This window comes from Neofelis nebulosa, chromosome 3, assembly GCF_028018385.1.
Source record: "Neofelis nebulosa isolate mNeoNeb1 chromosome 3, mNeoNeb1.pri, whole genome shotgun sequence".
NCBI classification, from domain to species: Eukaryota; Metazoa; Chordata; class Mammalia; order Carnivora; family Felidae; genus Neofelis; species Neofelis nebulosa.
Genome location: NC_080784.1, coordinates 37,080,466 through 37,106,374, shown reverse-complemented (window position 1 = coordinate 37,106,374; position 25,909 = coordinate 37,080,466). Strand labels below are relative to the sequence as shown.

General features: G+C 49.8%; 1 protein-coding gene across 3 annotated transcripts in view; it reads right to left on the bottom strand.

The window, feature by feature from the left end:
* Positions 1-668: 668 nt before the first annotated feature.
* The window catches only part of GFRA2 (GDNF family receptor alpha 2), a 111,419-nt gene continuing 86,178 nt past the window's right edge, over positions 669-25,909 (bottom strand). For 2 of the 3 annotated variants that reach the window (XM_058720413.1, XM_058720414.1), the window contains exons 8-9: positions 17,388-17,441; positions 15,007-16,373 (exon numbers count right to left, since the gene is read on the bottom strand). In XM_058720413.1, coding sequence (XP_058576396.1) covers positions 16,251-16,373; positions 17,388-17,441 — 177 coding nt within the window. In that variant the 3' untranslated portion in view covers positions 15,007-16,250. Of the gene's footprint in view, positions 1,872-15,006; positions 16,374-17,387; positions 17,442-25,909 lie in introns of those variants that run through there. The other variant, XM_058720412.1, reaches the window with a different exon arrangement.

The window sequence follows — 25,909 nt, the reverse complement described above, 5'->3', positions numbered from 1 at the left end:
CGTAATTCTAAAGTTGTGTTTATAATAAAAAGTGTGCAGGGGCACCTGAGTGGCTCAGTCGGTTAGGCATCTGACTTTGGTTCGGGTCATGATCTCACGGTTCATGAGTTTGAGCCCTGCATCGGGCACTCCACTGACAGTGCAGAGCCTGCTTGAAATTCTCTCTCTCCCACTCTCTGCCCCTTGCACATGTGCTTTCTCTCTCTTTCAAATAAATAAAGCTAAAAAACTTTTTTATTTTATTTTTTAAAATTTATATCCAAATTAGTTAGCATATAGTGAAACAATGATTTCAGGAGTAGATTCCTTAATGCCCCTTACCCATTTAGCCCATTCCCCCTCCCACAACCCCTCCAGCAACCCTGTTTTTCTCCATATTTATGAGTCTCTTCTGTTTTGTCCCCCTCCCTGTTTTTATATTATTTTTGTTTCCCTTCCCTTATGTTCATCTGTTTTGTCTCTTAAAGTCCTCATACGAGTGAAGTCATATGATTTTTGTCTTTCTCCTACTAATTTCACTTGGCATAATACCCTCCAGTTCCATCCACATGGTTGCAAATGGCAAGATTTCAATTCTTTTTGATTGCTGAGTAATACTCCATTGTGTGTGTGTGTGTGTGTGTGTGTGTGTGTGTGTGTGTATGTGTGTGTGTGTGTATACACCTTCTTTATCCATTCATCCATCAATGGACATTCGGGCTCTTTCCATACTTTGGCTATTGTTGATAGTGCTGCTATAAACATGGGGGTGCCTGTATCCCTTCGAAACAGCACACCTGTATCCCGTGGATAAATGCCTAATAGTGCAATTTGTGGGTCATAGGGTAGTTCTATTTTTAGTTTTTTGAGGAACCTCCATACTGTTTTCCAGAGTGGCTGCACCAACTTGCATTCCCACCAACAATGCAAAAGAGATCCTCTTTCTCCACATCCTCGCCAACATCTGTTGCCTGAGTTGTTAATGTTAGCCATTCTGACTGGAGTAAGGTGGTATCTTTTGATTTGTATTTCCCTGATGGTGAGTGATTTGAGCATTTTTTCATGTGTTGGTTGGCCATCTGGATGTCTTCCTTGGAGAAGTGTCTATTCGTGTCTTTTGACCATTTCTTCACTGGATTGTTTTTTTGGGTGTTGAGTTTGATAAATTCTTTGTAGATTTTTGGATACTAACGCTTTATCTGATATGTCATTTGCAAATATCTTCTCCCATTCTGTCAGTTGCCTTTTAGTTTTGCTGATTGTTTCCTTCACTGTGCAGAAGATTTTTATTTTAATGAAGTCCCAGTAGTTCATTTTTGCTTTTGTTTCCCTTGCCTCCAGAGACGTGTTGAGTAAGAAGTTGCTGCGGGCAAGATCAAAGAGGTTTTTGCCTGCTTTCTCAAGGATTTTGATGGCTTCCTGTCTTACATTGAGGTCTTTCATCCATTTTGAGTTTATTTTTGAGTATGGTGTTAAGAAAGTGGTCCAGGTTCATTCTTCTGCATGTCGCTGTCCAGTTTTCCCAGCACCACTTGCTGAAGAGACTGTCTTTATTCCACTGGATATTCTTTCCTGCTTTGTCAAAGATTAGTTGGCCATACGTCTGTGGATCCATTTCTGGGTTCTTTATTCTGTTCCATTAATCTGAGTGTCTTTTCTTGTGCCAGTACCATACTGTCTTGATGATTACAGCTTTGTAGTATAGCTTGAAGTCTGGGATTGTGATGTCTCCTACTTTGGTTTTCTTTTTCAAGATTGCTTTGGCTATTCAGGGTCTTTTCTGGTTCTGTACAAATTTTAGGATTATTTGTTCTAGCTCTGTGAAGAATGCTGGTGTTACTTTGATAAGGATTGCATTGAATATGTAGATTGCTTTGGGTAGTATCGACAAGCTGAAAAAAAAATTTTAAGTGTGTGGTAATTGTAAAAGATCGAATGTAAAAGGTCAAACCCCACTGAATAGGAAAGAAAAGATGGTTATATCTGATACCTGAACTAAAGTGTTTATATAACCACTTGTTCGTTCATTTACCTTTATTCAATGAGCTTTTATTGAGTACCCATACATTCCAGATAGCAGGTGTTCTGTCCTCAGTGAACTGAGCTGGTCCTCAAGGAACCTAAATCTGGGGGTGGGGTGAATGCGTGCATGTGTGCGTAAATGTGTATGTATGTGTTGTGTGTGCACGCAGGTGTGCATGCATGTGTGCGTTGTGCATGCATGTGTGTGCATATACATGTATACGTGTGTGTACATGTGTGTGTGTTGAGAGAAAGGGAGTGGGAATGTCAACTGGACAGGGTTCTGTTTGAGGAAAGCATGAATACCAGAAGCACTGAAATAGGCCTCTTTCTCAGACATGGGGAGTCAGAGAAGATTTCCTTGAAGGATGTGTGAGAGAGGTTAGGTTGTACAAGTATTTCGGGTATTATAGCTCCAAAGCACAAAATTTAATTGAGTTTTCTGGCAACCAAGGCCAAAAGGGGAAATATGAACTGTTCTACAGTGGTCTAACATCAAGGAAGACTTCATTTTTCCTGTACTAAAATCTAAGATCATGTATTTCAGGGCTATTGCCTATAATGGGCAGTGTCTTCCAGAATGGGTTTGCAGACAAAGCAAACCTTCATCAGGTGGCTGGGACTTACAGCAATCCCCCAAAGGGAGCTGAGAGTGGAATGCTAAAATGTCCCCCAGTGTGCATATTTGTACAGGGAATCAAACTAACACAGTCGCCTTATATGGCTTTCCAATTCTCAAACTTGGTGCAGCAAGTGAGCCAGAAAAATGGCAGTGTGGGCAATGAGGGAATAAAGAAAATGAGAAGGGAACCTATTTTGTTTAAAATTTTTTTAATGTTTATTTATTTTTGAGACAGAGAGAGAGAGAGTGTGAGTGGGGAGGGTCAGAGAGAGAGGGAGACACAGAATCTGAAGCAGGGTCCAGGCTCCAAGCTGTCAGCACAGAGCCTTACACGAGACTCAAACTCACAAACCATGAGATCGTGACCTAAGCCAAAGTTGGACGGCCACCCGACTGAGCCATCCAAGCACCCTGGTGGGACCTATTTTGTTAAAGAGCCTACTGTGTGCCAGGCCCTGCACTACATTCACATTAGCTCATTCAGTACTCCCAAATCTTCAAAATACGTTTGCTTAACCCCCTTTTGAGGTGACAGATTGAGACTACAGAGGTTAAGGGGCTTCCCACAGTCATTTAGCAGGAGCTTAGTGCTGAAGGAGCTGGAAATTGAACTGGCCCACACAGAGACAGCCCATCTTCTCCAGCTGGCCACCTACAGTCTCACCCATTCACTCGCTCTAGATTGCCTGACCATCTGCTCCAAACCACTCACTGACAGAAGAGAAAAATGAGGCAAACAGAAGGAAGTCACCTAGACCAGAACAAGGACCACAGCCTTGCTTTCCTGACTCCCCAGCAGGTACCGCCTCCCTCACAACTTTTCCTCTAGGGCAAGCCAACGGTCTTGCCCATCCTGGTGGAACAGCCAGTCAAAAGCCCCCACAAATGACTACTTCTCAGTGATGAGGAGCTTGTTAGAACCCCCCTGCCCTTTGCCTGTCCTCCATCTCAAGGGCACTGGCCACTTCACTACAGCGCTGAGGGCTGTAAGCAGAATTCCCCAAAGGGCAAATACATCCTAGATCCCATCCAAAGGGATGCAGTGTCGAAATCCTACCAACCTTTTGTTATGAGGCAATCTCCCCCATGCATAGGGAAGCCAACTAAAGTGAAAGGGAAAATCCCTCCACAGCCTTCTCTGTGGCTGCTTTTCTCCCCGTCCACTCTTCTTTGGATTTCTCTCTGAGTTCACATGCAAACAGTTAATGACATTTTTAAAAGCCAAGTGAAGGAAGGGGCACCTGGATGGCTCAGTTGGTTAAATGTCCAACTTCAGCTCAGGTCATGACCTCCAAGTTTGTGGGTTCGAGCCCCGAGTCGGGCTCTGTGTTGACAGCTTGGAGCCTGGAGCCTGCTTCAGATTCTGTATCTCTCTCTCTCTCTGCCCTGCCCCTGTTCGTGCTCTGTCTTTCTCTCTCAAAAATAAATAAAGCATTTAAATTTTTTTTAAAAAAGCCAAATAAAGGACTTAGCAAAATTCTTCACCAGTTGTAAATTATCACAGGAAGAGTGCCATCACAGGGGCCATTAAAGGAAATGCCCTGGACTGGCAGGCTCTCAGTCAGATTTGAGACAGGAAGGCAGATGGACAGACAGCAGGACCCTCCTGCAGTGGGAGCTTCCCCCCAGCCCACTGTCAGGCCCAACCATGGTCTCCTAGTCACCTGAGAACACAACCAGCTGGGTGGCCAGAGGGCGAGGCCAAAGAGACCAGTCCCCATAGTCCCACCATTTCTCAGCCCACTGCCCTTTGATTTGTCAGTCAGCTTCCCACAAAGGAACTCAGATTTGGTTCAGAGAATTGTCAGAGTGAGCAATTCCACCCACCTTCATTGTTCCGCCAAGAAGAAATGTGTACGTGTGTGCATATATATGTGCTCACTGGAATGCACATACCCATCACCCCTCACCGCAGAACAGGAGCACAGAAGAGGAAACGTGGCCCCTGAGTTGCGCAGCCAGCTGCTTAGATGTGGAGCTCCAGCAGGCAGTGCCGCATGCAGCCCTCCTCTACTCGCCCTCCACGGAGAGCCCTGTGTCATGCACATGAAGCATTTTCTTAAGTAGAAGATTGTCAGTACATTTCAAAAACTTAAGACCCAGGGTTTGCTGTTCATGGTCCCTGGCTTCTCCTTTGTCTTTAAAAGTCAGCAGCTTTGTGACCCCTGACGGGAGGCAAAGGAACTTTGCCTGTGACCCCTGACTCCAGTCCCCCAGATCAATGCCCCTCACTCTCCAACACCAGTAGCCGGGGGGATAATTATGATAAGGAGGCTGCTCACCCAAATAGACTTTGTATGAGGTTATGTTTGTTCACCAGGGCGCACTGGAACCTTTCAATTTTATCGCCTTCCTGAGATTGTATCTATTTCCTCCCCATTTCAAGAGGCAGCTGTTGATCTCGGTTGTAATGGCCTGGTGATTTCTAACAAGCTCCTCGTCCCTCTGCTGACGGCCTTTCTCAATCACATACCTGAACAAGCAAGACTTAATTTTCCCCTTTTATTATCAGCAGCTCCACAGAGTGAATAAGCCCCCTGCCCCCTTCCTCCACCTCTCCATCCAGGAGGTGGAGGAACCCTTCCAAGCTCACTCTCGTACACTGGGTAGATTTGTCCTTACCAACCTCCCAATTTTTTAACTAGGAGAGTGAGGCTGGGTAAATGAGGACATACAGTGCCTTGGAGGGATGGGATGGAGAAATCCTGATGACTGTGAGCTTGATTATAAAATAAGCTTCCTGCAAAGGAACTCCACCGAAGTTGTTTAAACAGATGTTCAAGCCACCATCCTCAGCCAAGGGGTTTCTTTAGACACCCTCATCAAATCTGACCAGGTGTAAACCTGTGCCTTACCACCTCCACTGAACATTCCTTTTGTCCTATCCACCAGAAGAGTTTGCTAAGCTAATTAATTATTTTAAATGAGATCACAGAGTATGTATACAACCACCTAAGAGAAGAAGCCATTGTGCAAGGTGGAAGGAGGATCAGACTAACAAACGGAATCCTGAGTTCTAGTATCAGCCTTGCTGTTAAGTATGCTCTGTGTGGCCTGGGAGAGAGTACAGACTCTGGACTTGTTTCAACAATAAGGAAAATGTGTCCAGCCAGCACTCCCTGGGCTTCTGCTTTGATATGCTAATTCAAGATTCTCTCTGTTCCTCCCCAACCCTGTTTTCTCTCAATGTGCCACCTGCTCATTCTCCAGGATCTGCTCAAACTCCTTATCAACTTTCAGCCAATCAACAAACATTTGCAGAGGTCCCTCTCTGCCAGGCACTCTTCTAGGTGCTAAGGATATGACTATGAAAAAACAACAGATGGAGCTCCTGTACTCTTGGAGATTACATCATTGTGGAGTGAGGCAGGTCATAAACTCCCAACACACACACACACAGAGACACCAAATACACATGAACATATATGTGTATGTATAGTCTGTCAGAAGGTGACACATGCTTTGGGGAAGTAAAACATTAGGGAGTGGAAAGTCCTGAAGAGGGTGCCGAGAGAGGTATCCTGGACAGGAAAGTTATCATTAGTTGGCTGACATTTGAGTGGGGACCTGAAGCAGGGAGCAGGGAAGGTAGCTAGAATGACTAGAAGAGTACCCTAGACAGATGGAACAGCCACTACAGAGACCCTGAAGTAGGAGCCAGTCTCACATGTTCAAAGAACAGCAAGGATGTCAATGTGGCTGGGGCAGAGTGGGCAGGGGAGAGCAATTGGGAAGGAGATGGGAAAGGCAGCCAGCCAGATCCCGTGGGCCTTAAAGGCCATTACAAAGGCTTTGGCCTACTGCAAAGACATCATACTACTCATTCAGCAAGATTCTAAAGTTCAGATTTTTTTTATTCATTTAGGTGAGTCTCCCTTGACCTCCCAATTCATTCAGATGAGAAGAGTTTGTCCCCAGTGGATGGAGGGATACAAGAAAATGCACAGGAAAATTTGAAGAGGCTGCTAATGGGGAAGATGGAGCACCTGGGGCAAACCATGCAGGTGAAGGGAGGCTGCCTGCCAAACTGACAGGAACCCTATGGGTTTCTGCCCTCAACTCCACAACCCATGGTGAGGACACCACCAGGGGCAGGACTGGATGGTGGGGGGAGCATGGATGGGAGGATCAAGATGGAAGCAGAGAACAGCTAGTTCAGGGACTTTGAGGGGACACATCCCCAAAATGCTGCTCATTTGGGCTCAGCTGCTAAAAGGAAGAACAAACCTGACATGAAGCAGAGAACTAGAAGGAGGAAAGCCCTTACTTCTCCAGGTCTACAGATGCTGAACAGACACCCATTCCAGAAGGTAACACCAGAGAAAAACAGCCTGGGATAAGATGATGGAAAGGAGAAGGAAAGATGGCATTCCAGAAAGAGAATGACTGGATAGTCTGAATTCTGGATGCCCCAACCTAATCTGTTGAGCCACACCCATAGTCAAAACCCACATTTGCCTGCCTAAATTGTAGGCTCTGGAGTGGTTCCAGCAAAAGGAAGTGTCCAAGGCCACAGCCCTGGCCAGAGACAGCAGCAGGTGGAGTGAAAAGGGAAGGGCTTCTGGGACAGCAGCCCCCAGGGTGGAAGTCGGAGGGATTTTCAGGACCACCACCTTCCATGGAAATCAATCACTCCATCCATCACAGTTTTTCAGGAGATAGTACCCATCCCCAGCCCTCCCACTGTCCTGACACAATCAGATTTCACACCAGAGCTGTGACTCCCTGAGTCCACATGCAGATGCCCACCTGGAGGACCAAGCAGGCTGAATTGTCACCCAGATGCATGGGGTCCTTTGTCAGACTCAGGAGCAGGTGCCAGGGTGAATGGAGAAAGCCCTGCCAGCTAATGCCCAAAGAGGAACGAGGGCCACAGCGTGAGCTCAGCCCCATCCCATCCATGACAGGGACCTACACTTGTGGCTGCTCCCACAAACATTCCTCTGATTGCCCAGGGGTCTTTCTAGACCTGTCCTCTCCATGGCTGTACAGGCCCCAGATATCCAGACATTGAGATGCATGGACTTGGGCAGGGTTGAGGGCTGCCGAGGGGTCTTCCCCATCACCCAGACAATAGCTCCTCTGGACCATTTCCAGTCATCAATAAAGTTGCTTCCTCATTTGGAAGAGAAGGTTATTTCAGCAGCTCCCAGCTACAAACTTCCAGGAGGCAGGCATTTTAGAGTCCTTCATGTCCTGGGGCCTCACACTCACCCAGCTTTCTCACACAATGAGAATTAAGAGTGATTTCGGGTTGTAGAGACCCCTGAAAAAAAGGCCTTTCATCTTCCATGGAGGATAAAAGTGAAGGATGCACTGGGCCAAAGGTGTCATCCCACAAGGATTTGTTTGGCCGACTAAGCTAGACTCTGCTGTTTAAATGAAGTAGAGTGAGAACTGCAGCCTTTATTGTAAATTGTCAAGCGCCTGCATGTGGGTGGGCAGGGAAGAAAGAAGGGGAGTCCACTGTGCAGGCCCGGGAAAAATCACGGCAGAGGTTTTCTCAGATGCCTCTTTTCTGGCTGCCCGAGCTTCAGCACCCCAAATCATGCTGGCCAAGGTGGCTGGGCAAACTCCTCCTGCAGACATATTTGATGAGGATTAGTCACCTCCCACCTGGGTGGTCCAAGTGTAAACAGCTCCATGACCTCTGACCCCTGAGCAGCATCCTGGTCAAGATGGGGACTCAGACAGGACATGGTGGGTATACCTCCATGTGGCTCCAGCAGGTGTTGACTTTCTGCGAAATGCCACCTTGCAAGGGAAAGAAATGAGCAGAGCCTGAGAGAGCACCACCATCAGCCATACCCAGAATGAGCCCCACGGCAGCAGTCCGAAGCTCTGCACAAGACACTTGGTGAAAAATTGGAGCAACCAAGCGGGTGGCGGCGTTTATTGAAAGAGAGATGAATTCCGTCTCCTTCCAAGTCATTCTGTGCCGGGCTAGTGAGTTCAGAAATAGCTGGCAGTCATAAAATCAGAGAATCCTATTTGTGGAAAGGAAGCTTGGAGAACAGTGCCTCTGACCCTTCCCTTTGTAGATGAGGAAAGGGCGGGGGGTCAACCAGGTTAAGTGACTTGACGACAGGGGCTTTCAGGGGCTCCACTGCCACACCCCACCTTCTCCCCTCCCAGCCCCTAGAATGGCAACTGCCCTTGCTCTTGGCCACAGGCCCTGCTCCAGCACATACAGGAGCCCTCGTGCAAACCAGCAAGCGATGACCCCTCCTCAAGCCCAGGGTGGGCCCATGGACGGATGACTTGAGCACAGCTGAATTTCCAACCTATTTGCCCTCCTGGCCCAAAGCCCCCGTGCAGAACACAACTGCAGCCCCCCAGACTCCAAACCACACTTCTGTGAGCACAGACCATAGGCTACGTGGTTCTCTCCTCCTTCCTGCCCACAGGACCCTTCCTTCTGGTGTCCTCTCCCACCAATTTCACCTCCCCTGTCACAGTGGTGGACTGTCCTCTCTCTTCTTACAACCCCAGGATAACTTCGGCCCTTCCACCCCTTAGCATTCCTGCCACCAAACCTCAGTAGTCAGAATGCCCAGGATTGAGAGCTTGGTCTCAGAGATTATTTAAAGCAAATGGTGGCAAACTATAACCCCTAGTCCAAGTTCAGCCCATATCTGCTTTTGTAAATACATATTTATTGGAATACAGACAAGCCCCATGATTTACACAATGCCTATGACTGTTTTCAAGCTACAAAGACCAAGTTGATAGTTGGCAGCCAAGATGCCACGACCCACAAAGCCTACTTACTATCTGGCCCTTTATAGAAAAAAGTTTGCTGATCTCGGAGAGCAATCTTTCTGAGGCTCAGAGAAATTCAGTGACTTAGCTGATAGATGGCCAGCCAGACTTTGAGCCCAGGTCCCCCGACACCCCTTCAAGTATACCCTACAATTCTTGAGGACAGCATATGAGCTTGAACGTGTCATCAGACTCACACCTCATTGCCAGCCTTTTTTTCTATAGGGAAATCACAGAGGAGAGAAAGTTCTGCTCAGAAAGCATGGAAGTAACTCAGAATTCATCACAAAACAGGGGTTTGGGGCCTGGGGCTCCCTCCTCACAGGGTGTTCCCAAGCTTGCCTTGGACCCTCCAGGACCCCATGCCAGCCTGTCACCCGTGGGTGCTGACATTGTTCCCAGGCCTCATGGCTGATGAGTGCTTCCTGGTCTCCATTTGGGGCTGCTGATCTGATACGCATTTGCCCTGGTGCCCTTGAGCTGAGATGTCACTGCAGCAGCACGTCTCCTGCCTTCATGCATGGAGAGGAGGTGGCCAATCAAAAGGACTCCAGAGAGAGCATGACATTTGGCTGTTCTGTAGCCACTGTCCCCAGTGACTCATAGATCAAGTCAACTGTGCTTTACAAATAACAAGGAAGTTTCCCTTTTTTCTCTCCCCACCTCTCCTGCCCTCTCAACTCCACATGGCAATCCTTCAAAGAGCACAGTCCAGGGGCCTAATGACCATCATGTTCTTGTGTTTACCACAAGGCATCTGGCTGCCATGAGGATGAGACCTGGTGAGCCAGGCAGGTGCAGAGAATCTGCGGAGGTCCAGGCTGGCTGGCCCACTGGAAGCAGGAGTGGCATGGCTGATGGCCTGCCCACTGTGCGCCAGTCCCTTGGCAGGGTATAATCCCATTTAATCCTGACAAGAGTTCCTATGAGGCAGGGACAGCCATCCCCATTTTACAAATGAGAAACCTGAAGCTCATACTAGACATGATCACCTGGCTGGTCAATGGCAGATCTGTAATTCAAACTCAGGTCTGCCTAGCCCCAAATGTGTCCTCTTCCATCATCACCATGGTGTCCAAAGCAAGAGCAGTTCAAAGTCAAGGGCAGGTCCCCAGATGGTCAGTCTTCTTCCTCAAAAGGCCATCTTCCCACCAAACTGTTTCCCCACAAGGTCCACACTCGTCCTAGCAAACACCGAGGTGGGACTCTCCCCATCAGAAAGACCTGGGGTGGGCCACATCTAGAGCTGCATCTTCCTCATGCCTCTCTCCCTTCTGGAGTCTACAATGTATTGGGTTTAATGAACCGGTTTACAGAACTCCCTCACCATTTGCCCTATAGGCCGAGAGGGAAGGGAAAGCACAGCAACGAAGCCCAGATTAACTGGAGCCCCCAGGGAAGTGGCTGCCTTGGTCAGGCCAGCTGAGGGCCAGCACAGAGCCAGGGACAAGTGTGGCAGTGTGGCTCAGGCAGCAGCTGGGCAGTTTGAGCCCAGACCCACAAGGCAGCCCACCTGGGCTTGTGTCAGAGTGCCACCACGCCACCTACCCTCTGTATGATCTTGGTCAGGATCGCAACTTGTCTATGCTTCAGTCTGCTCAGTATGTAGTATGGGGAGGCAGAGCTAAACTAATTGCATCCCCATGGGAATGAAATGAGTTGATACTCACGCAATTTTGGAACAGTGTCTGGTGCATGTGAGGGCTATGTAAGCGTTGGTTAAATCTTATATATACATATTTTAAAATATCCACATTTGGTTTCAGTTTTGAGTAATGCTATTAAAATCCTTCTATATTGTTCACTTCCCTTTTTCTGCTCTGGAAGGTAGAGCACAAAAAAGCACTTCACTCCAGAAGTGGAATGTGGCAAATAATGTTCTGATTAACTAATGCTTCTCTGCACAGCCCTGATTTTATAAACCACATCTTTGTGAGGATTTCAAAGCCCTTTCCATTTGCTCACTTGTCTTGAGATAGGAATGTAACAATGAAATGGTATGTCTGGGCTTTTAGAAAACACATCTGAACTTAGAATTTGAAATGGTCATGTGGCAGATGGGGATGACTCCCCCTTACTCAGAACACTGGAGGCACTGAGCAGGAAAAGCACTTCTGGTGTAAACCTCTGTCTCTGTATCTCTCTCCCCCTCTAGAGCTTATTCAGAGTTGAGAAAGACCTTAACTATCCTCTAACAGAACTTTGTAGATGAGGTAACCAAGGTTGAACAAGAAGACAGAAACCAGTGTTTCCACCATTTAAACCCACCACTAAGAATGGTACCAACTTTTTCGGTGTCTGGGTGGCTCAGTCAACTAAGCATCCAACTTTACCACTTCAGGTCAGGTTGTGATCTCACAGTTCATGAGTTCAAGCCCTGCACTGGAGTCTGCTGTTAGCACAGAGCCTGCTTTGAACCCTCTGTCCCCCTCTCTCTCTGCCCCTCCCTAACTCGTGTGCATGCTTGCACCCCTTCTCTCTCAAAAATAAACATTTTTTAAATACCAACTTTTTACCAGTTTTGGCTCCAAATGACTGCCTTTTCCTTAAAAAATTAAATCTTTCTTTAAATTTTTTTTTATTTTGAGAGACAGAGACAGCACAAGTGGGGGAAGGGCAGCTAGAGAGGGAGAGAGAGAATCACAAGCAGGTTCTGCGCTGCCAGCACAGAGTCCAATGTGGGGCTCGAACCCATGAAGCCATGAGATCACGACCTGAGCCAAAACCAAGAGTTGGATGCTTAACAAACTGAGCCACCCAGGCATGCTAAATCTCCTTCTAAAAGATAAATTATCTACTCCCCACTGAGACTTTAAAGGAATAGGCAACAGGCTATGGATACATTTAATTGTATTAACACAGAGTGTATGGCCAGTTTTATCCCCTGGTATCCCAGCCTACAAGAGAGGGAACACGCAGCTTAAGTTCATTCCACAGATTAGAAAAGACTGGCAAAAAATTTCTCCAGCAGCAGGCAACACTGAAGCTTTGCTCTCATGTAAGGAAAGGCAAGTCTTTGTCTTATATGGGCATCCGGCAGTCCCTGAGACATATCTGGGAACTAGAGACAAGCACATGCACACCACCCCCATGAGGCCCTTTGGCATGAAGTTAAGTCCTTGCAGGTGGACCATCAGACCCTGGGAGCCCAGGGACCAGCAGTTAACCAGCACAGGGGAGGCTAAACCAGAGTTCCTGGGTGGACATCTCAGTAAGCAGGTGAGCCATGGGCAGGATCCAGAAAGCAGATGACAGTTGGGCACCCTGTCAGCCCCAAAGCTGCTCAGCATCTAGAAGGTCTGGTGGACACAGCAGGGCTCAGCTAGGGCCTAAGGATCGAGTCAGGCCTTGTGTCTTAGAAGGACTCTAGAGAGCAAGGTTGGGCTCAGTCTTGGGAAACCTATGCTGTCAAGTAGGTTATGAAGGCAGGGTGTGAGATGCAGGAAACTGAGGTAATGACCCTGCATCTGGTCTCAGAACAAGGCAGAGGTCCAGCTGTGCAGCTCTCCACCAAGGTCAGCTCAGGACCAGGGTGTGGCTCACTTGATACTGAGCCCTCTGTGCTCCTGAATTGGCCTTCTTGGATCTGCCACCATCATAGGTCTCCACTGGACCTTCAGTGCATTCTGAGTGGTCCTATCTACGTTACAGGAGGGTGGCAGGGCATGAGCCAGGTGGAAGCTGATGTCTGGGTTCTTGGCTGAGCAAAATCATCGCAGGCTGGAAGCCTCCCCAGGGAGAGGAAAAGCATTCCTATGTGATCTCAGTCTCGTTAAGGTACTAGAACCTAGTTGCAGACAGATGCATACCTCAGGTCAGGAATCCCCAAGGGACTAATGGCAAAGAAAGCACATTGTATAGACTGCTAACTGGGGTAAAGGCACAGTGAACCTATACTTCATGCAGCTGACTCTCCCCAAAAGAACACTAAAACAATTTTAGCTCTATCTCTGGAGTCCTTACCAATCTTCTCCTGATTCCGTTCCTGCCCCTCTTCACTTATCTGTCCCCCATGCCCAATCTCAGTGTTTAGGTCCAAATGTCTTAATGTTACTAAGATTCATTCAAACTATTAAACTAATTAGCATTAAGATAGTGACATTTTATTCTTCCCACTTTTATTTACACATTTTGAGAGAATCACAGGGAACAGGAATCATCTCAACCAAAGGAATGAATATTTCATGGTAAAATTTCAGCTATGTGATACCTAGACAGGGAGAGGTTTTAAGGCAGAGTAAAGCTGCCCTGCATCTATTCTGGCACCTCCAGTTCCCTTCGGGAAATCTTCTCTCCCTCATTATGCAAGCCAAGGGTTTATATCACATTAGGAATACCAGATGTGAGATATTCTCCTCTCTCACAAAAGTATGGCAGGAGGTAGGCACAAGGCCCCAGTAAACCGGTTGGACAAGTTGGTGGTCATTCATCACAGAGACAGCAGCATGCTGACCCTGTAGATCATGCCTTCTGCCCCTTCAGATGTCCTTTGGTTCCCACTGTACCCTCCCCTGGTCCCCCCACCTTCCACTGATTCTGAGCCTTTTCCCCCCAAAGCCTTTTAAGTTAGCCAGTCTTTGCTGTTCACAAAGAACATGGATTCCCAAGTAAACTCCACAGCCACCTCCACACACAGGAACACCAGTGGTGGCTAGGGAAGACAGTTCACTGGCCCACTGGCGCTCCATGCACAGGCTGGAACCTGTACACCACACTACTCACCACCATAGGCCAATGTTGCCGACATTTCAGCAAGTGGAAACAAGAGCCATTTGGGAAGAGCAGAAAACAGCAACTCATCTCCCAATGGCAACAGGATGGGATCACGTGCAGCCCTGACAGTGGGAGCACCCCCTCACATGACAGTCTTCCTCCTTCATCTTGCCATGTGCACACACTCATACATGCATATGAACACTCACAAGCCTGCACATGGGTGCACGTACACACACTCGGCCAGCAGCCATCCTCCTAGCCTTCTCCAGGGAGAATCTCCCCAGGGAATACGGCAGGCCCAGGGTCCAGGTGGAGCCCGGGTGGTAAATGGAGAAAAAGAGAAGAAGGGATGGATCATGGTCATCTTCCTTCTCTAGTAGGACCCAGAAGACCAGATCCCTGCCTTCATAATCACATACCTTAAATAAACCAGGAGTCCCAGTGAGAAGATATCACCTCATGCCACATAAGACCAATGGGCCACTTAATAGGACCACACAGACAACCTTAAAACAAAAATATACCCGAGGTGTCAAGATCAACTGGTCTCCTGCCCCTCCAGGTCCCCACAGGTACTTTCTTTCTCTTCAAGGTGGGGACCAACAGGCACTGGCACTGATAGGTAAGGGAAGGTAGAGGAGGATGGGTGAAGAAGGGCCCAGAAGGCTGAGCATAGCCGGGACGCAGAGACCCACCAAGTGTAAAACCACCTCCTAAAGGAGCTCCATCACCCACATCAAAGACACATAACAGATGGAGACACATGTGCACATGCGTGCATGCCCCCCCACACACACACACATTCTCCAAGGCCCACCAGGACCCCAGGTAAGCAGCCAAGAGGCAGCACTGTGCCAAGGAAAAAATAGCAGGAGAAGGCACACCGGAGGGAGGCAGAAGGCAAATTGCTTCCTAGTATGTTTATTGGAGCCTTGGCTAAGTATGAATACGGATCAGGAACCCCCTTCCACAGCCCAGTCAGCCTGACAGAGGCAGAGACACAGGGAGTCAATCTCATTTTTTTCCCATTATAGACAACATTGTTAAAAAAAATAAACTTTACAATAATACATTTTCGCTCATCTGTTGGAGTATTATTTCGATAGTTTTGTTTCTTAAAAAAAGGAAAAAAGGGGAAACCACACAATATATGTATATGGATCTATATATACATATATGTTGAGAAAGGAGTCGTGTTATGTACATACAGTTGGCGCTTGTCTGGGAAATAAGGAGAGAATGTGGAAAAGAGGAACAGGGGGGCGAGAGGAGGAGAGAGCTGCGGCCAGTGAAGCACAGTGCCAGCAGGTGTCCCGCCATGTTGTTCTCTGCCCCTCTCCCTGGTGGGAGACCCACCAAATGAACCCACAAGAAACCAAAAGAGCCAATGACAGATCATTTCTCTTTGATTTCAAAATTCCTGCCACCAAGCAGGAAGCAGCAGCCTTGAGCTGGTGCCCAAGCTTTGCTCCCTCTGCCCAAGGGGATGTCCCCAGAGGGCTGAGCTCCCAAGCTCCCTGGAGCTGGCCCCAGTACTCCCTCCATGCCACAGTCAGAGGGCCTGGTACCACACCCTCCACAGGCATCACTGGGGGTTCTCAGTTCAGATGCAGACAGAGAGCACAAAACAAACTCTATGCTCGAAACCGAGTGGAGGTGCTGAGGTGCCCAGCTGGACCCCCAGCAGCCAGCCTGGCTGCTTTGCTGCCCGATGCCCTCTGCCAAACCGCCAGTGGGGATCCCTGGCCCCAGTTCACATCAGCACAGTTCCAGTCCCTCAGGCCACAGGGGTGTCATCTTGGTCTTTTATGTCAGCGAGGTCCAGAGAAGAAAACACCGGGAGAAAACGAAGGGCATTTCTAGACCCTTGCACCCTCCTCAGCACTGGGTTTCCCTTGCCGAGGGACCTCTGGGCCAGCTCTCAGGCTGCCTGCCTACTTGTCTGTTTGGTTTAGAAAAACTTCTCCAGAGAAGAAATCTGGGAGGAAACAGGTTCAGAGACAAGGTGGGGAAAAATTTTTTTTTGCAAGATGTGTGTGTGTGTGTGTGTGTGTGTGTGTGTGTGTGTGTGTGTGTGTGTTTCCATGTTGCCAGGCAGGTGTTCTCATCTGCGTAGTTTCCGGAAATCCCCCGACATGGGTCCCAGAGCCTACAAGGCCAGCTTCAGCATCAGGAAGGAGACAGCGGTCAAGGCAGCCGACGGTCTGGCTCTGCGGGGGCCTGAGTTAGGTTTGATCACCTTGTTACTCCCTGGGATGATATTGGTCGTGAGCTGCAGCCATGACACAAGGGGAGACAGAAGCAAAGAGCACAACAAAAGACAGAAAAACAAAGGAGTCAGTAGGGCTGGGATCAGGCAAAGGAAAGGACTCGAGAAGTGGAGTCCTTGAGCCCCTGCCCGCCCCATCCACCCAGGGGACCCTGCTCTGTGCTCACCCGCAGGTGGAGCTAGGCTTCCATAGAGCTGAGCTGAGCTGAGCCCCAGGCTCCAGGAGACCAGGCAGCAGTCCCCAGGGAAAAGGGTTGACACTGCCAAGTGAGGAAGAGGGTCTGTGGACACAGACCAGAGAGGAGGAGCATGGTACCTAAGGTCTCAAGAAGGAGCTCTCAGGGTCCACAGGCACCTGCTTCCTGAGAGGAGAGGAGGGAGAAGCTCTGTTCTACCTGTTCCTAAATGTCTTTGAATCCCCCTGCTCCATGAAGCTTCTTCCCTACACATCTCTATCTGAGCACTCTCCTCTAGGAGCTTATACTTCTTTTCCTCTCTCTCTCTCTCTCTCTCTCTCTCTCTCTCTCTATATATATATATATATATATATATATATATATATATATATATGAGAGTGTGTGTGTATGCACACACACACACGCACATACATACATACATATAAATACCTACACACACACTATATATGGAGTCATAGATACACTCCTGTTTTGGGGCTCCTTTTAGGAAGGGACTGTGTCTTTTCCCATCTCCCAATCTCCTCAATATCACAGAACCAGCACAGAGTAGGTACTCAAGACACTTGTCATAAAGAGTCAGGAGGGCTTAAGAGGGCTTCTGCTCAGAGCAGCTGTTTGTGTCTCACCCAAGGAGACAGCCAAGGCCCCTGGCTGCAGCCTCCGAACCTGCACCCCCAGTGCAGTGAGCACCCACCCAAGTCTAAGTGGGCCAGAAGCTCATGCGATGGGATCTGGGGGCTCAGAGTCTGAGACTCACCTAGGAAACACCCCCTTCTAGCCCAGTCCCCTGCAGCCATCCCCCACTCTGCCCTTCACTCACCTCTGTGAAGCACATGCTTAACTCTTTGGAGTTATTGGGTTTTAGCCCCTGTTCCTGTGGAAGAGAAGGTGCTAGTAAGGATGGGCTACCAGAGCTGGGTCTCTGGCCAAGCTTTGTCCCATGACTTGAATAAGACCAAAGAGTCCATGGCCCCACCATCCACCGTTGCCATCATTAAGCACAAGGTTCACATGAAGAGTGCTGGCTCAATCCCGTGTAGCAAAAAGACCTGGTCCCTTTCTCACACCATCAGCACTTAGGTCCTGTCCCCCTTAGGCTCCTGGAGAAGGGATTCCTAACTCTGCTTTCAACTTAGAGCATGATGGAATAATTATAAGACATTTGCATGTTTGTCTACTATACTCAAAACTCCTCTTGACAGGGCAGGGACCATGGCTCCTTTTCCTTGCACTAAGCAGTGTCTGGCTCATTAACACCAGCTCAGTAAATGCTTTACTAGATGCATGAAACCATGACTCAATGAATGAATGCCATATATCAGAACCAGCATGCAAGTGCCAGCTCCAAAAAGCTCACAAGCCTTATCTGGGCTTGTGGCGAAGAGAACTGTAATTGATTAGTGATGTCTGCCACTGGTGCATGGTAGGAAGACATCTGGCAATAGTGCCAGGCATTGGCCATTCCACCCTAAACAGATGTGGGCACCTGTGAGCTTGGTGGTCCGAGGTGATGAATGAGAAAGGAAGGCTGGCCTACTGATGATTCTAGGATTCTCTACTCCTGGCATAACCACTTGGATGCAGGACCAGAGGGTGAGCAAGAGGAAGTGTCCTTTGTTATCATCATAATAATGATCCATGGGAACCAGCTGGGGGACATGGTGTTTCTACCCTGGCTTCAAATGGCTTGGTTCCCAATGCACTTGTGGGGAAGCTCTGGCCACCATAAGCACCAGGAAGCCCAAGAAATTATTCCTAAATCACTGCTCTTGGCCAGAAGTATCAATAATCCCTTAAACATCATAGGCAATCTACCACCCTGGGCATCTGGTCAGCAAAACAAGGCCCCAGCTGTCACACAGAGGCCAGCCAAAATCCAAGTCACTCCCAATCATGGAGATATGACCACAGTGATGATGAGCACAACGGGAATGGAACCAGGGACCTGACCCAGGAAGATCTTGTTCAAGACCACAGTGCCCATGACTTCAGGTGCCAAGATCCAAGCCTACCATGCTACCCACCTTGGTCCCTGAAGAAGGGCCCTTTGGAACCCAAGGACTGGATTCTACTGCCACAGACAAAGTGCAGCTCCAGCCAGGCCTGTGGGAGGTCACTGCTGGACAGAGCCTGCCCACCCCATCCCAGGGGCTGCACTGTCACCACTATCTTCCATTCAACTGCCCTCATCTACACAATCCTCCCTCAGTCACCCCCCTGAGCAATTCACAGCACTTCTGATATCCTATGCCACAGGACCCAACACCCGCTTTTCCTGGCATTCTTTCCAGGTATCATGGGTTCCAGGTGTGGCAGGTCTCTGTCTCCAGGCCCATGTCCTCTTCCTGTGTATTCCCCTCCCCCAGTGCCACTAAATATGGAACGTGTCTGTGTTGCATCAAACAGCCAGGATGAGTGTTCTCACCCCCACTTCAACCAAAGCAACTCTGATTTTATTTGTTCTAGATGTTGGAGCTATACACAAGAAGTATTTTAAAAAACAGCCTACTACTTAAAAATAAATCAGGTTTCAGAAAAGAACTAAACTAAGTGACCTCTAGGGCCTTGCGGTGCAACCTTCTGTGATGGGTCCTCGACACGGGCCTGGCCACCGCTGGCTCTGGAAGGCTGAGCCCCAGGCCAAGTCACACAGAGAGAAGCCAGCAAAACAGAGGAGCACCAGGACTTAGAATTAAAGCAGTGGGGTGGAGGGGAGATCTGAACACAGATCTCACCTGGAGCAGCTGGCTTATGGCTGGATTTTGCTCCTCAGAGTGAGCAGACTTGACAGGCTCCTCTTAGAAGAAGAGAGGAGAGGGGGCTGTTGGCAAATATTCAAGGAAAAAAGAGAGGGGAGGAGCAGAGGAAAGGATCAAGAGAGGAAGGGAACAGAGAGAAAAAGGAGAGGCAGCACCCTAAGAGAGCACATGCAGAGAGTTTGGGGGTTTTGGGGGGAGCAGGGAGGACAGAGGGGAGAAGGGGGCAGGGGACAGAGAGGAAGGGAGGGGCCACAGGAGAAGGAGGGTAACAGGAGGAGAGGAAGAAGCAGAGGAGGAGCCTTCATCCTCTCATCTGACCCATATCAACAAGAGAAAGTGACACACACCCCTGGGCCAGCCCCAAGGCAATCCAATCCTTGCTTGCTGGTCTCTGACAGGTGCCACAGCGACTGTGGTGGGAGAAAAGGACTGGCCTCCATGAAGGTCAGGGATAGGACCTCTCCCTGTACCCCATGTGACCCACTGTATATCCAGCATCCACAGCATTCACCTATGTCCCTCTGCACTGATGACATGTCAGTCCAGCAGGCTCCAGGGCCACCAGCCACACACTGAATGTGTGCTGAATGCCCAGGTGACATCCTGAGCTTCTTCTCGCTGTCCAAAAGTACTTCCTTCAAGTGCTGTGAAATCTAACTTACAGATTTTTATCCTCACAGACCCATGCAGCCTTTCCCTTTTAGATCAAAGGGTCTTAATTTTTGGCGTCCATCCCCACAGGACAATTCCCTGGATCCAAGGAAGAAGAGCCTGAGAGACCAGAGCCCCGGGCTCAAGCCTTCTTTATCCAGTGACCCAGGAAAGTCACTTCATCTACTGGAACATCCATTCTCTCGTCTATAAAATAGGGATAGGCAAACACACATCACTGACCCACTGTGATGATTACATGAGACAGTGCACATGGCACAGCAAAGCTCCACACACCTGTAAGGGCTCCTCAATTCCACAAGGCCCGAGGCTGAGCCAAGCTTAGTTTTGCATTCAAAGGCAGAGCCTATGAGAAATGCAGGAAGGGCCCAGGAAGGCGCTGTGAGGTGAAACCCAGGGTCAGCCTTAGCCTGGGGCTACCTCAGCCCTACCCCACGGCACATGGAGCAGTCTCTGCCCCAGCACCTGACTTCCAGCAGACACAGAGCAGACAATGAAGGCTGCAGTAATCTCCCCAGTGGCAAACCTGAGACCCCCACACAGCCCCGGCCACACAGAGCAGTGCGGGGGTTTGCCCATCGGCTGACCTTTTCTGAAAGCAGCACATGGGCGAGGTGCAGAGAGAAGGTTGCACTACTTAATGGCAAAACCACCGGTGGCTCAGATTCACTGCCTCCCTCCCTCACCATTAACTTTCCCCCACTGCTCCCACAAGGGGTTCTAAAGATGAATGAGTCACAGCTCTGCTCACACCCTAATGAGACAAATAAACATTCACACAGTCATCTCAGCACCAGTTAAGTAAATGGGAGCAGGAGAAGAGGCTGCCTCCCTCCCCAAATCCCGCAGGCTGCAGGCTGCCCTCTGAGGCCATGCCCCCCTAAGGCCACCCACAATGCCTATCTCACCCAATTTTCTTGGACTCCGATGGAACAAGTTTATGGGAATAGAGGTGAGTTGCTCACCCCTGTCCTGCTTCCATCACTACTCTGAGACTCTCCTCCCTTCACGGCAAGCTCAGGCACTGTTGGGTTACAGTGTCCCAAAGGGCACAGGTCTGGACTGCAAGGATGGCAGGAGGCAGGGCTTTTAACAGCAAATCCATGTGACAGAAAGGTGGGTACAGGGGCTTTGTGTCCTTGGCTGTACTACAGGGGGCCTCCAGAAGTATGAAAGAAGCAGACGGCACTGGGGGACTTGAATGAGGGAAGGGGCACAGACACAGAGGAAGAAAGGCAGCAAAGGTAAGCTTCATCCTTCTAGAAGTTTCTCCCGGAGGGGTTTTTGCCCTCTGGCAAAAGGAAGCTGAAAGAATTATTGTCTTCCTCTCTTCCTTGCCCACCTCTGTCTCCCACTCCCTAAGCCAGGTCTGGCAGTCCCAGGTCCTTGCTGACTTAGCCCAGCTGCTAGGGACGAAGCCCAGTGTTGCGTCCATGGGAAAACCATGTCCCCTGCTTCTGATCCTGGCCCCATCCCCAAATCTCAGTGTCCTCGGCAGCCTTCCTCCTGGCAGGCCCACCCAGTAACTCATTCCTCTTCCCCTCCGCTACCTGCCACCCCTGGCCCAACGCTTCCATCTTGCCTCCTATGACTATCGATTATGGCAAAGATCAAACACACCTGCAAGCACGTCTCCCTTGCCAATCAATCTCTACCTGCTGTCACAATCTTCCCAAATCACAGCGCTCATCTTCCCATCGGCATGTTCCCCAGTCCAAAGCCTTTGGTGGCCCCTCCAAAGCCCGTGCTTCAGCCTGCTCACCAGACTGCATTCCCATCCCTGTTCTCACCCAACCCAGGGCCTGCTCTTCCTCTAGACCAGGGCAGGCAAACATTTTCTGCAAAGGGCCAGGAAAGTTAGTATTTTAGGCAACTCTGCCTGTAGCACACGGAAAATATGTAAACAAGGGGGTGTGGCTGTATTCCAATAAACCCTGATTTATCCAAACAGGCAGCAGGCCAGATATGGCCAGCAGATTCCCCTACTGGACCTGTTCTGTGCTATGCTGACTCCATGCCCTCACTCCCACGAGCCCCTCTGCCTGGACACCCTTACCCACTCTACTCCAATTCCATGTCTCCACATACTCAGTAATCCCTGTTCTTCCAGGCCCAGCAGCAGGGTTTACTCGGCCCATGAGTCCTCTGCCCTTACTCCCAGTCCAGAGCAGCCCTCCCTCCTCTGGGCCCCGTGTCACTTTATCTACCTTCCTAGGGTGCCAATCGCTTCCTCCCCACCAATTATCTGAGTGTGCATCCTGTCCATCCTACCAGTATGGGACCAAGGTACTGGCCCTGGTGAGCTGTCAGCCTCAGAACCTGGAACAGAGAACATGCAGGAAGAATCTACACTGAGTAATGAATGAATGCACTGATGGGTAAATAAATGAATGACTATAAGGGAAGCCAGAAGAAGGGAAGAAAAGAAGGAATGCATTCAAGTCATTCAAAGCTTTGAAACCTGCCGTATTTGTATATCAGAACTATATGCCTAATAGACCTATAACACACTGACAGGCCTCTCAGTCCCCCACTCTGATGCCCACAGGCCTGCGCACTGGGATGAGGAGGAGATGAAAGTGTCTGCAGGCTGCTGAGCCTACCACAGGTGTGTTGAGGGGGGGCTGCATCAACCCCTCCAAATTCATTTCTAATTCCACCAGGTGTGATGGGTAGGATCAAGGAGGAAAGCAAAAACTGGCTGGTAGAGACCAAAAAAGCAAAGGAGGCTGTGTTGCCAGAGCTCTGCAGCCCTGGGAAAGGTGAGACCCCAGTTGATCTGATGGGTCCCTGCAAAGTGGCTCAAAGCAAACCACAGGAAATGCCAAGGACACTGAAACAAACCATGACCAGAGAAAGCAAGAGTCCACTGTCCGGCTCCCACTATCCCCATCACTGCACCGCTGCTCATGTGACAAAAGAACCTTCTAACCAATCTTCCTGCATCCTCCATAGAAAGACTTCTCCACCTGCCTACCCTCATGGCATGCAGACAGCATCTGTGAGAAGGAGGTAAGCTGCACAGAGCTGGCTGCAAGCAATAAGGCACTCAGAACCCATTCTCGAATGGAGAGCAGGAAGTTCCAACAGACCCGATGAACCAGGAACTCTGGGTTCTTCCCTCACCCTGTCTAGAACACCTACTCAATGCCATGCACTGAGCACTGGGGTCCACAGGGCAACAAGGAGGGTGAGAGGCAGCCTCTGTCTGTCAGGGATGGAGCAGGGCACATCATGATGGGGGCTCAAGTCAGGTAAAGCAGGAGCAGAGTCAGGGGAACACGCCAAAAGGGGAAGCCAAACAGGATTCGCCAAGCAGAGAGAGGAAGGACAGGCTCTTCACTCCGAGGACTGACCAGTGCACAGGCCAGCAACCTGCTCACTGCAGCCTATGCCATGGGACAGCCTGGCTGTGCGATGGGAGTTCAAGCCTGACCTGCCGCCTACAGATGAGGGAGGGAATTCACACAGGGGTGTGTTTACCTACAATACAGGCAAGGCCAGAAGGGAAGGGGAGAGATGATTTTGCAGGTATTGCCATGCTTTCTCCAAGTTTCAAACAGTTCCAGGAAAGTAAGGCTGCCTGAAGCGGTGACCACAGCCAGAAATGGAAACATGAGAGCAGGACTCAAAACAGCATCAAAGATGCCCAGACGCAGGCCAACTCAGGGGCCTGCTGGCTCCTGGCTCCTGGGTGGCTGAGATACCCAGGTGTTTGTGTAGCAGCTCTATGATGAGGACAAGGGTTCCAGTTGAAGACCCCAAACCCCACCATGGGAAAGCCCTCTGGGGTAGCAGATCTAGGAGAGGACCCAGTGCAGTACAGCCAGAGGAAACTGTTCGGGATCTGGGGGCTGGGGGCTCTGAACAAATTACTGTCCTTACCAAGCTTTCATACTTTGGGGCTTGAGAAGGAGATCTCAGAAGGCCCTCTTATCCTAACGTCCAATCACTTATGTGGGATCCCCAACTCGCTGCCATCTCTGGGTCAGTGAAGGGGGTCCCTAAGGCTTTCCCAAGGGCTTGGGCCTATGAATGGGGAGGAGGACAGAGGTAATAAGTAAAGTCCTTGCCTTTCTCTCCAGGGGGTGTGTAGGGTGCACAGCCTCCTCTACCCTCCCTCCCACCCTGGCCTCAGCTTCCTGTCTCTGCCCTCACTCCCCTGAGTGGAGTAAAGACTCCCTTCTGTAGTTGTAGGTTGCTGTCACTCCCAAGGCCCCACAAAGGCCACCATGGAGCCCCTTCCAGCCCAGCAAAGCTGAGGGAGAGGGTGTGGGGACAAACCACCCATGCCAGCCTTTAGCCAAGCTGAGGGCAGGGATGAGGGTTTATTCCCCTTGCACTCCCAGCATCAGGCATAGAGTAGTAGGTTCTCACCAAACAGGTTGTGATTAAAACAGAATCAGGCCATTCCCCTTTAGTTTCAGTGAGAAGGAACCAGGAAGATGGTTGGTGGGCCCCCTCTGAGGGTCTACATCTCTTCTTTTTCTCCTGGAATGGCCAATCTCAGCTGTCCCGCCCAGAGTGACACAGTCAGTAGACTGTGAGTGGGCAGTGCCTGAGGCCAGGCCTGGGGAGCCCCCTGCTAGTCAGCCTCCCCAGCTCGGGCCCCTGCATTCAGAGTGCTCCTCTGTCTGCAAGCACTTTCACATACATCATCTCACATACACATGGTGTATTAACTCCACTGGAATTAAACCAAGTGTAAGACAAGCCCCAAGATGGTGAATCTGAAGAAAACCAGACTGGGGCTAAAAGAAACCAGGCAACAGTTTAGCAAAATGCCGAGGGAATAGAGGAAAAATTTTTAAAAAGGAGTCAGAGCCACCAGGCACTGAGTGGCTGAGTGGGCTGCAGTGAGGGCAAGAGACCACACCCTTGAACTCTTCCACACCCACGGTGAGTCAAGCTACAGTAAGAGCCTCAGGAAAGATCCACAGCCACCTGCTGAATCAGCATTTCCCTTTGTAAGCCTGCCCCGAGGAGCTCAGGGAGGCTGGTGGTGCCCCAAGGGACATGTGGACCATGCCAGAGCATGGTCACCTAACAGGTGGCCCAGCCCTGACCGCCGAGCTGCCTGCCACTCTAGCATGAAATTGAGCTGGCAACTGTCTGTGCAGCGGGCCCCCAAGCCCCTGCCCGCAGCCACTCAAGCGTGGCTAGTGTAATTAGGAGCTGCCCGAGGGTGACACGGACTCCTCGGCTGGGATCTGGAGGAGCGGCCTGATGGAGGGGCGCAAGGCATGGAAGGGCCCATGCTGAGCCTAACAGGAGGATACCTGGAGGTCAGCTGTTCAGCACAGAGAAGCCCACCAGGGAGGGCAGGGTGGGTAGGCTTCCCAACCAGGACAGGCACCCACCCCAGCTCCTGTGGTACAATGGGTCCCTGCTCAAGTCCTCATCCTGGCACCAGGAATGCCCACTGGGGTTTTTTCCAGCTTTACTGAGGTTGTAATTGACCATCAAACATTGCATGTATTCACAGTGTACCACCTGATGACCCAGTATATGGGCACACACACTGTGAAATATTTACCACATGCCAATCAACATATTTCATAATACGATAGTGTCAGCTACAGTCACATCGCTGTATGCCAGGTCTCAGAACTGCCTTGTTGTACACAAGTAAAACTTTGTAGCAGATGTGCACTGTTGATCCCTCAAGCATGACACCCAACTTAGCCTGGCGTCTTCACTGCCTCGCACATAGCCAGGCCTTGATAACCCTGCCCCCTCACCCACTCAGGCTGTGCCCCCTGCTGCCCCCAACCTTCTTGGCAATTCTAGGCCCAACTCCCTCACTGTACCCCAACACCCTCAACTTTGCTGTTCCCTCCTTCCTCTGCTCCGATACTCTGCATGGGGTCAGTCCTCTTTTACACTCTTTGTTCTAGGGGTGTGTGTGTAT